General features: G+C 46.2%; 1 protein-coding gene across 1 annotated transcript in view; it reads right to left on the reverse strand.

Moving 5' to 3' along the window:
- PTK2 (protein tyrosine kinase 2) overlaps nt 1–12,032 on the reverse strand; it is a 714,868-nt gene that overhangs the window by 393,972 nt on the left and 308,864 nt on the right. The window contains 1 exon segment of the mRNA XM_030219604.1: nt 11,469–11,553. Coding sequence (XP_030075464.1) covers nt 11,469–11,553 — 85 coding nt within the window.

Consider the following 12,032-nt stretch of genomic DNA (forward strand, 5'->3'; position numbering starts at 1 on the left):
CCGAGGCTTCACCTGTGGTGGCTGCCGTTCCCCAAGGGTTGAGCCACCAGGTGCTGGCAGCCGGCAGGGGTCAGACTGCTGCAGGCAGTAGGCAGAGAGAACGCTGGGTTCAAGCGGAGAGTAGAGGCAGACAGCAGGCAGAGAGTGGTGCGGGTACAGGCGGTGGTCAGGACAGACATCAAGCAGAGAATAACCGAGTACAGGCAGTAGTCAAGTCCGGCAGCAGACAAAGAGAGTAATCCGGTGTTCATGCAGAGGTCAGGTCAGGCAGCAGGCAGAGAGTATCCGGGTCCAGGCAGTGGTCGTGTCAGGCAGCAGGCAGAGAGTATCCGGGTCCAAGCAGTAGTCAGCAACAAGTTTGACAGCAACATGAATAAAGGATAACACAACAAAGTGTAGAGGAACCTACCGGAGTAGAAGCCAAAGCACAGAAGTGAGGCCAGGCTGCTCCTCAAATAGCCCCCACTATCAGGGGAAATGGAATCAGCTGGCAGGGAGAACCTCCCATTGGCTAGCCAGCCGCAGGAGGAGGAGGAGGAGCCGGACCAATCAGGAGGAGCAGGAGGCGGAGCATTTTAACAGGAGGCGGGGCCAGACTCGGCGTTCCATGTGGCGGACTGACAAGGGAATTCCCGGAGCACCAGCCCAGCAAAAATGGCAGTTGCTCTGCGTTGCGGAAATCAGAGACGCCCTTCCCGGAGCCCTCCCTGGAGCTTCACAGGCACGGGATCGCCCGGAGTGTCGGACCTGCCCGGATGACCGGCGCTCCATGTCGGAGGCGTGGGCCTCACTGAGGTGAGGAGCGTGACAGTACCCTCCCCGGAAGACCCCCTCTCCGTCTCAGCTCGGGCTTCTAGGGGTACCGAGCAAGAAACTCCTGGACTAGGTCTGGTGCATGGACACTGCTGGCTGGTTCCCAGAAATTATACTCCGGCCCACAGTGTTTCCAAGAAATTAAATAGAAGAGTCGCCTCCTCTGATGCTTCGAGTCCAAAATCTCCTCTACTTCAAATTCAGGGTCGGGTTCTGAGTCAGAAGTGATGTCTTTCTTTGGCTCGGGATGCCACTTAGAAGTCACAAACGGTTTCAATAATGATACATGGAAGGCATTATAAATTTGTAGGTTACCAGGTAGTTGCAGGCGATAGGTGACCGCGCCCACTCGGCACTGAATAGGAAAAGGCCCAATGAAACAAGGGGCAAACTTAAATGAGGGTAGACGGAGTCTTAAGTACCTGGTGCTGAGCCAGACCTTCTGTCCTAGTTGAAATATAGGGGCAGTTTGTCTCTTTAGGTGAGCAAAATGCTTGTATTTTGCTACCACGCACTGTAGCTGGCGCTGAACCTCATTCCAGGTCACCCGAATATTTGCAAGAGCGTGCTGGAGCTGTGGAATGGAATAATCCGTCAGGATAAGAGGAGGTGTTCGAGGATGCCTTCCAAAAACTGTGAAGAACGGAGATGTCTTGGAGGCGGAGTGGAGACTGTTATTGTAGGCGAGCTCGGCCCAAGGGAGCAATGAAGACCGGCTGTCCTGACGGTTGTTAGAGAAAACCAGTAGGAAGGTCTTGAGGGTTTGGTTGGTTCTTCCTACCATCCCGGTGGTTTGGGGGTGGTAGGCCGAGACGAAAGTGAGTAGTAACCCCTAACGCAGAGCTTTCCAAAATTTGGAAGTAAATTGTGACCCTCGGTCACTGATGATTCATAGAGGCAGGCCATGGAGATGGAAGATATGTTGAATGAAGTTGGAGGCCAGCGTTGCAGCAGATGGCAAAGTTTTAAGGGAAACAAAGTGAGCCATATAACAGTGTAACCTTGAGAGCGAGGAAGGTCAGTAATAAAGTCCATAGAGAGCTCTTGCCAAGGATGTGCAGGGACAGGTAGGGGCTGAAGAGCTCCCCAAGGTTTGCCAGCAGCGGACTTATTCCGGGCGCAGGTGGGACAAGAGGAAACAAAGTGCAGAATATCCTGGGCCATGCATGGCCACTGATAGTTCCTGGAAATAAGGTGGAGGGTCTTCCAGAATCCAAAATGCCCTGCGAAAGTAGAGGAATGTCCCCACTGCAGCACCCTCCTCCTGGACTGCAAGGGCATGGAGATCTTCAGGGAGGTCGAGGCTGTGACAATAGGTGGGATAAAGGCTACGTTCAGCATCGGGTAAGGTTCCTCAAAATCCTCGGATGGCTCAAAGGCCCGAGATAGGGCATCATCTTGCACATTTTTTTCTGCTGAGCGGAACACCAGTCAAAAATCAAACCTGGCAAAGAAGAGGGACCAGTGCGCCTGTCTTGGGTTCAAGTCTTCTGGCGTCCTACAAGTAAAGGAGATTTTTATGATCCGTAATTACAGTGACTGGGTGCGCGGCACACTCCAGTAAATACCGCCACTCCTGGAAAGCGAGTTTCAAAGCCAACAATTCCCGATCCCCGATGATATAATTTCGTTGCGCAGGGGAAAACTTTTGCTGGGGAGCCCTAGAGGCCTGAGGCGCACGGCGATGACGAGAACGCGCACGCTGCGGCTGAGCCTGAACCAGCTGCCGAGAGGCAAGAGTGTACCTACGCCTATTATAGGAATAGGGAGCTCCTCTTCCCTCCAAAAAACCTCCTGGATGAGGAGGCAGTAGCAGAAGACATCCGGCGGGAGAGAGAATCCATGGCATCATGATGCTTTTTTTCATCTGATCAACCATATCCTCTACTTTTTATCCAAAGAGATTATCCCCCCCGGCAAGGAACATCCACCATTCGCTGCTGGGTCTTCTGATACAGGTAGAGACATGCAGCCATGAGAGTCTGCGCATCACTATACCTTGAGCAGCTATTCGGGATGCTACATGAAAAGTGTCATAAGACCCCCCTGGCCAGGAATTTGCGACACACCTTCTGCTGCCTGACCACCTGGTGAAAAGGTTCAGCAAGCTCCGCAGGAAGTGCTTGAACTAAACTGGACAGTTGCCTCACCGAGTTCCGCAAGTGAATGCTTGTGTAAAGCTGGTATGTTTGGATCTTGGCGGCGAGCATTCCGGCCTGATACGTTCTCCTCCCAAAAGGATCCAAGGTCCTAGACTCACTACCTGGGGGCGCCGAGGCATAGTCTCTAGTACTCTTGGCTCTTCTGAGAGCAGAGTCCACCACCATGGAATCGTGAGGAAGTTGGGCCTTCACCATTACAGGCTCTATGTGGACTTTGTACTGGGACTCGGACTTCTTGGGGACCACTGGATTATAGAGAGGGCGACCAATTCCGCATCAGCACTTCCCTGAGTGTATTGTGCAGGGGGGCCGTTGCAACCTCTGCAGGTGGAAAAGGATAATCCAGGACCTCGAGCATCTCAGCCCTGTGCTCATCCACAACCTCCATAGGGAATGGAATGTCCCGAGACATTTCCAGAACAAAGGATGAGAAAGTAAGACTCTCAGGTGGAGACATCCTCACTTCAATCGGTGGAGTAGGATTAGAAGGAAGCCCACAGGACTCCTTCTCCGAAAAGTACCTGGGGTCCTCCACTTCTTCCCACGAATGCTCCTCTTTGGTATCAGACAGAAGCTCCCTAAGAGCAGCCCGAAACCGAGCTTGACTCAACATCGAGGATTGACGACCTCATGGGAGGTGTCGAGAAGTCAACCCCTGCCTGGACTCCGGTGAAGCTTCCTCCACTGACGTCAAGGGGGAGTCTACCCGGGTGGCAACCGGCTCCGGTACAGCAAGCGGCACCGAGGGCGGGGACCTCCTCACAGGTGATGGCCCAGATGCCGTCTCTGTAGTCGGTAGGGAGGCGCAAGCACCCCCGCCACCGACGCCGACTGACGAAGCAACCCTTCCAGAAGCTCTGGAAGAAGGGCCCGGATGCGCTTATCGAGAGCTGCCATCGGAAAAGTTTGTGGGGTCGTTGCCGGAGTCGGTGCCAGAATCTGAGGGGGTTAGGGGGCCGGTACCAGGCTGCCAGACGACCGACGCATCGGCACCTCCAGAATGGATGGTGACCAATCCTCCCGTCGCCGACGCTTCTCAGGTGCTGACAGCGTCGGCTCCCCGAAGCTCTCGGTACCATGCTTGAAAGGAGATCGATGACGATGCTTCTTCGCCTTCGCTCGACGCCCGTCATCGACACTCCTGGGTACCGACGAGGAAGACATGGAATCAACACGTCTCATTGGGGCTGGGTCCAACAAAGGGCGGTCCCAGGGGGCCTGCATAGCAGTAGGCGCCGAGACGGGTGAAGACCCACTCGATGCCTCGCTGCTCCCAGCTCGAAGCGGTCTATCGGCAGCCATTACCTGGGCTTCCCTTGACGTCGAAGGACCAGACCGATCAGAAAAAAGCCTCTCGCGCTGAGCCTCTCGAGCCACCTGGGTCCTCTTCTTCATTAACTTACACAGCTTACAAGCAGCTGGAAGATGATCGGGCCCAAGACACTGGAGGCACCACACATGGGGGTCGGTACTCGAGATGGTCCGGTTGCAGCGAGTACAGCGTTTGAAGACGCTGGGAGTCTTCAATAACATGGGCAGGAAAATAGCGTCCGCGAAATCAAAAGGCACAAAAAGGGAAAAAGAGACGCAGTTGTGCGGCCGCACGAAAAAGAAAGGAAACTTGAAAATCTGAGAAAAACCTAAAAAAAAGAAGGGAAAAAAAGTTTTAAAAAAAAATTGTATTAAAGTAAAGAAAGGGAAGAAAGAGGGCATGATAAACGCGAAAAAAGCACAAAAGTGATTCTCCTGGGACAAAAGAACAGGAGAGCAGCGGTAGAACACAACTCTCTCGAACGCGGAGAAAAAAAGAACTAGTTAGGTTACGCTCACGTCACGGGCGGGAAGCCACTCGCGCATGCGCGGTGTGCTCAGGCCTGCGCCACGGAGCATTCTACAAACTTCTAGTTTTTACTAAAAAAGTTCTGGTCTCCTGGGGCCGTCGCAGAGGACGACCCACAAGTAAGAATTTGAGCCTGCTTGTCCTCGGAGAAGAGGAGTTTCAACTGTATGCGGAAACGGATAGGAAGCCAGTGAAGTGACTTGAGGCTAATATGAGCATAACGACACTGGCGGAATATTAGTCGTGCAGCAGAATTTTGAGCAGATTGAAGAGGAGAGAGATGGCTTAGTGGGAGACCTGTGAGAAGCATACAAATGTTAATAATAATAATAATAATAATAATATTATAGAGAAAGAAACGACAGGTTTTAGCAGTCTGCTGAATGTGTGCAGATGTCAGGCTTCTTCCCTGGAATCACTGGGTTTGTGAGCCGTTGGACCACTACCGTGCAGCGGCAGTGGCAGGCAAGGTCACCTTCAAAGCAGAGATGAGGCAAGGCTGGACTGGAACCCCGGACTGGAGTTCTGCACTGGAATACACAGGACTGGAACGCACCGGATGGGTGCGCACTGGACTGGTACACACTGGAGTGGAACCCATTGGACTGGAAAACACGGGACCGGAACCCGCTGGACAGGAACACACTGGACCTAGGCTTCACCTACGCTTAGCCACCGTTCCCCAAGGGTTGAGCCCTCAGGTTCGGGCAGCCAGCAGGGCTTACAGGAAAACCGGAACTGGAGCTAGCAAGCAGGAACAACAGGAATCAGGATACAGAAGTGCCCCCAGGCACCTAGACGAAAGCAAGGCAGGCTGGCAGGGAATGTCCGGGTTCCGGCAATAGTCAGGTCTGGCTACAGGCAGAGAATATCTGGGTTCAGGCAGTAGTCGGGTCAGGCAGCAAGTATCGGGGTTCAGGCAGTAGTCGGGTCAGGCAGCAAGTATCAGGGTTCAGGCAGTAGTTGGGTCAGGCAGCAAGTATCGGGGTTCAGGCAGTAGTCGGGTCAGGCAGCAGGCAGCAAGACTATGGCTGGAGCTCCAGTAGCAAGGAGTACTGGCAGCGGACAGGACTAGGGCTGAAGCTCCAGAAGCAAAGGAAAACACACACGGGAAAACCAGAAAGCTAAACACAAGAAAACTAGTAAAGCTGAACACAAGCTAACAAGAAAGCTATGCCCAAGATAGCTAGTCACAAGCTAGAAACTCACACTAAGCAAAACACAGGAGAACTAGTAAAGCTGTACACAAGCTAACAAGCAAAGCTATGCCCAAGCTAACTAGTCACACGCTAGGAACACACACAACACACAGGAGAACTAGTAAAGCTGTACACAAGCCAACAAGAAAAGCTATGCCCAAGCTACTAGTAACAAGCTAGAAACTCACACTGAACTGGACAAGGTAGCAGTGCACAGAGCACTCTTAACATACCAGGGACCTTAGTCGATGCAAAGGCTGCAGTCTCTAAGTGATTAATAAAGCCCTTCAACACCTGAGGAGCAGCTGCAGCCATCAGTAAGCAACTATGGAGTGTTAATATATGGCCTGGTTTTAGATCTACCACTGGAATAGTGATGGACAAAGCCACAGAGCCAAAAACATCTGAAAAAGTACTGATTAGGCCAAACAAGTAACAAATGAATTAATATTTGAGAATCTGCAGAAAGCAGGTCTGAACAATGAGTCTTGACACAAACAGGTACAGGTACAATATTCAAATAATATATAGCACCTGAAATGAAAGAATGATGGATAAAATGAATAAAATGTGGTTCTCAAAATGGGGCCTATTTTAGTATATTATTGTATAAAATGATACTGATACAGAGATCAGAAGGTGTTGTGAAAGGTGTTGATGAAATATGTGAAACTGGTATCTCAACAGAAAAAAAAAATGTTAGTAACCGCAAAAACAGTTTGTTCCAAAAAAACATGTTGATATTACCGGAAAATGTTGCAACCTTGTGAAATACATGGAACGGAAGAGCTGGGTACAAAATGCACAGATGGCAGAACGCGACAGTTTAACCGCAGAAATTGAGAAATATTTGAAAAAAAACAGGTCCCAAAATAGGTGCTGCCATAGACTTCAATAGAGAGATGAGAGTATAAAAGAAGGGTGATTTGGGCTTAATTTCGGAGTCGTCCCCAACGCATCTCAGACGGCAGAGCGCTGTGCCATTGAACCCAGAATCCATCCGATGTCTGTATTAATTTGAAACTTTGGTAAGAATAAATGCCTTCTATCTGAAACCTTTCTCTGTCTTCATTTTCAAGTATTCCTTACCTGTCACTTATTTTACTAACTAAACTAAACACACACCAGACACTCATTTTGTGCACAAAATACTGATAGATTCTAATAGACTATATGAGGGAACATAAATGGCCCAGAATACACCTAGACCCAGAAAGGCAGAAAGCAGTGGTCATGGGGATAAGTTTTGAATTACGCCTTCTGATGCCTCCCCAGAACCAACCACCCTGGGATTGGAGGGAAACTATAAAGAATCTTCTGGATGAACTTAAGATGTTCCCCTCCCCATTTGGAAAAGTCCAGAAGGGGTCTAAAAGAGGTCAATTTAAAAACAGGAGGCTGTCCAGGCACAAACAAGAGAGGCAAGTCCGGCAGCCTGGAAGAACCGGACTGGGCTAAAGTTTAGAACGGGTAGGAACAGCAAGACAAACTATGGCAGCCACTGGCTCTGGCCACCAGTGGGTGAGAGGAGCACAAACCAAGGAGCAGGCAGAGCGCACACAGAACACAGAGGAGCAAACAGAGCCAGGTTGGAGACAGAGGTAGAGCTAACTCAGGCAGCACCCCCAGGTGCAGTAGAGTGGAGTAATTAGAGCCATGCTGGAAGCAGCCAGCACACAGAAGGAAAACTACTCTAGAAAGGATAGGCAGAAGCCAGCTTAGAAGCTGACCCCCAAAAATAAGTTAAGTCTGAGGGTGGTCACGGCCACAGACGTGACAGCAGAGAAGGGGAGGGAGGAATCGAAGATGACCCCAAGGTTACAAGCTGATGAGACAGGAAGGATGAGAGTGTTATCCACAGAAACAAAGTCATTATAACATTCTCATTTTTTTTCCATTCTTTCCTAATAATTCCTTAACATTCTATTTGCTTTCTTAGTCACTGCTGCACACTGAACAGAGGGTTTTAATGTATCATCCACAATGACATCTAGATCCTTTTCCTGAGCGGTGACTCCCAATGTGGAACCTTGATCACGAATCTATAGTTTGGTTTCCTCTTTCCCACATACATCACTTTGCACTTGCTCACATTAAACATCCGCCATTTGGATGCACAGTCTCCCATTCTCATAAGGTCCTCTTGCAATTTTTCACAATTCTCTTGCAACTTATCTTTGAATAATTGTGTCATCAGCAAATTTAATTACCTCACCAGTTATTCCCATCTCTAAATCATTTATAAATATGTTATAAAGCAATGATGCAGCAATGATGCCAGCACAGACCCCTGGGGAACCCATTAGGAATACTGTCCATTTAACTCTACTCTCTGTTTTCTATCTTTTAACCAGTTTTTAATCCACAATAGGACATTACATCCTATCCCATGATTTTCTAATATACTCAGGAGTCTTTCATGAGGTACTTTGTCAAATGCCTTCTGAAAATCCAGATACACAATACTGACCAACTCACCTTTATCCACATATTCATTCACTCCTTCAAAGAAATGTAGTAGATTGATGAGGCAAGACTTTCCTTGACTAAATCTATGTTATTTTTGTCGCATTAATCCATATTCTATAATTTTGCTCTTTATAATAGTCTCTACCATTCTGCCTGGCACAGACGTCAGGTTTACCAATCTATAATTTCCCAAATCAACTCTGGAACCCTTTTAAAAATTGGTGTTAAATTGGCCACACTCCAAGTTATCCAAACCTTTTTTAAGCCCTGCTAAGCTAACTGCTTTTACAACATTCTCTGGGAACAAATTCTAGAGTTTAATTATACGTTGAGTGAAGAAATATTTTCTCCAATTTGTTTTAAATTTACTACTTTGTAGCTTTATTGCATGCCCCCTAGTCCTAGTATTTTTGGAAAGAGTAAACAAGTGATTCACGTCTACCTATTCCACTCCACTCATTATCTTATCATATCTCCCCCCCTTCCCCAGCCATCTTTTCTCCCAAGGTGAAGAGAACTAGCTGCTTTAGTCTTTCCTCATAGGAAAGTCGTCCCATCACCTTTATCATTTTCGTCGCACTTCTCTGTAGCTTTTCGAATTCCACTATATCTTTTTTGAGTGATTACAGTGATCAAAATTGCACAGTATTCGAGGTGCAGTAACACCATGGAGCGATACAAAGACATTATAACGCCCTCATTTTTGTTTTCCATTCCTTTCCTAATAATACCCAACATTCTATTTGCTTTTTTAGCAGCCGCCGCTGCACACCGAGTAGAGAGTTTCAAAGTATCATCAACGATGACACCTAAATATCTTTCCTGGTCGGTGACTCCTAATGTGGAAACGTGCATCAGGTAAACATAGCTCGGGTTCCTCTTTCCCACTTGCATCACTCTGCACTTGCTCACATTAACCATCATCTGCCATTTGGATGCCCAGTCTCCTAGTCTCGTAGCATTCAAAAGAACTCATTTCCATAATTTATCTTTCATTATTACCTGTGTAGTTACAACATTTATCAGCTTTGCATAGGTAGACTGCCTAATTCTTTTCCTTAGGCCTCCATATATACCATGTCCAATCCATTCCGGGATCTGCTCTCCAATATTATTTCAAAAGCACATCTTTACAACCAAAAGCAACAAAGAGCCTTAAAAGCAAAGGAAACTACCTTCCAAAATGCCAGAGTCCACCCAAAATTCACATGAAGGGCCACACAAATGGTCCTTTCGCATGACCTGCTGGCAGACCAGAACCATCTGAAGGCTCTTGCTTAAATTCTGTGTCAAGGTCGGCTCAGTGCTGACATCTCCTGCAGGGGACAGAGTCACAGTGTGATCCTCCAGCCACACAGTGGAATCGGACGGTAACAATGGTCTGTTTTGACAGGATAACGAGTTTGCCTCTTGATTAAATGTAGGTTAGGTTTTAAATTAATATTTTTAGCAATTTGTTTTTGTGGTTATTTGTCTCTTTCCTTTTAATGACGATGTTCTTTTCCTTATTTGTTTTATTAGTCTGTACACTGCTTTAACTTTCCCAGAAAAGGCAGTATAGAAAGTCTTAATAAACTATAAACTAAACTATAACAATAGCAGAACGGTCCTGATCCCCAAGTTGTTAAAGCATGAAGCCAGAAAACTGAACTTCAAATGGATTGTTCTAGTAAGAGGAGGCCATCACCAGCAAAGCATATACTTTGGTATGCACCAATTTATCTTTACTGTTAAGAACTCCAATAGCACTTTCTGTGATGAATTCAACAGCCCTTTATTTACAGTATATCTTGGCAACATAATCTGGTCCCTTAGAGCAGCCATTCCAAACCCAGTCCTCAGGGCACACTTAGTCACATCGGGTTTTCAAGATATCCATAGTGAATATTCATAAGTTACATTTGCATGCAATGAGGCAGTGCATGCAAATCTATCTCATGCATACTCACTGTGGATATTCTGAACACCCAATAAGACTAGGTGTGCCCCAAGGACTGGGTTAGGAATGGCTGCCTTAGAGTCATCATTTTAAACTTTTCTCTTTCTGCCAACAGGAACCTAAAACAGAGGTGGTACTTTTTCCTTTCGTGGCATCTGCAATACAAGTTTTGCTGGCAACACCTTAATCAACTGAAATTTATATAGCTGTTTTGCTGGTAAGCCCAAATAATTGGCTGAGAGGGCCTTGTGTTGTACAGCTGTACAGGGCTGGCTGCATGCAAGTGAAAAAGATTTCCAGGTTTCTCTAGTTGTAGTTGGCATACTTTCAGACCTCAGCACTGCAGAATGATGTCACTCACACATGTGGGAACTGATTTAGTCTTACATGTCCATGAAGAACTATTGTAGAGTACAGCATTTCCACAAACCGCAATAATTCATGTAAAAGTGCTACACAAGAACACATTGCTGTTAAATCATGTTAATGTTTCAACACAGCTCTCTAAAGAACATGATTTCCAAACAGTCTTTCCATACATAAGAACCAGACAATGTTTAGAATACTTTTAGGCATGTATGTTGCTATACCATATGTTTATGGAACTAGCTAGAAATTTTCAGTTAAGTTGGCAAAGATAGTACAACCCACCTTACTTAGAAAAGTTTACTGATATGAGCCAGTCAGTGTAGGCAAACAGCTACATTTACAGTGTCATATCAAAAGAACCCTTGACCTTGCTTGAGCTAGGCTTCAAGGAGCAAAAATGAACCCTAGAGAGACTGAAATTTTTTCCAATGTGTGTTACTTACCATACCATTTCAATCAATCCTATTCTTTTTTCTTTACAATTTGTGAAGGGAAAATGGTCAAAACCACATCTAAACATCGGGACAATATATTATTTTCAATTAGGTTATAATGGTGTAAATAAAGAAAACACATGAATGAGATCTTACCGTTCAAAAAGGCTTATAGACCACTAAAAATAAACTATCATGTAATAAATATTTCCCAAAGTTTTATTAATGAAATATAAGACTTACAAGCTTCCTGCAGGAACTTTTCTCTCACACTGTCAGAAGTACAGTTTTTACATGTTTTAATTGCAACAGCCAAAGTTGGGTTTTCCTGCATTGACAGTACATAAAGAGAAAGACATCACAAATAGATAAGAAATTAAACTACAACAAATTAAGAAAAAACGCTTACCATCTCAATTTTATTATTTTATGATAATGTGTTTGGGCATTAAAAATTGTGTGTCAACAAAAATAATAAACATTAAGGCCCCTGTTTACTAAGATGTAATAAGATGTTGCAGTTATCAAATTGTAATTGCTAAATTAATAGATGGTAACTGCAACACCTCTACATTAACTTTTGAGGGCAATCCCATCATTTCTGGGAGGGTTTACAAGCTACTTTGTATTAACAGAATGGTATATAATATGCAATACAATTAGCTTCATCTCTTGAGGTGGCATTAACTGCTTTATGCTATCTGCTGAGTTAAGAGTCCATGGGTGGTAAATACAGCTGAACTGTAAGGCACAGTCCCATCCATTTTATTCTCCTAAATGATAATTTTAGCTCATGAAATGCTTATC

The sequence above is a fragment of the Microcaecilia unicolor genome, chromosome 1 (genome assembly GCF_901765095.1).
Source record: "Microcaecilia unicolor chromosome 1, aMicUni1.1, whole genome shotgun sequence".
NCBI lineage: Eukaryota > Metazoa > Chordata > Amphibia > Gymnophiona > Siphonopidae > Microcaecilia > Microcaecilia unicolor.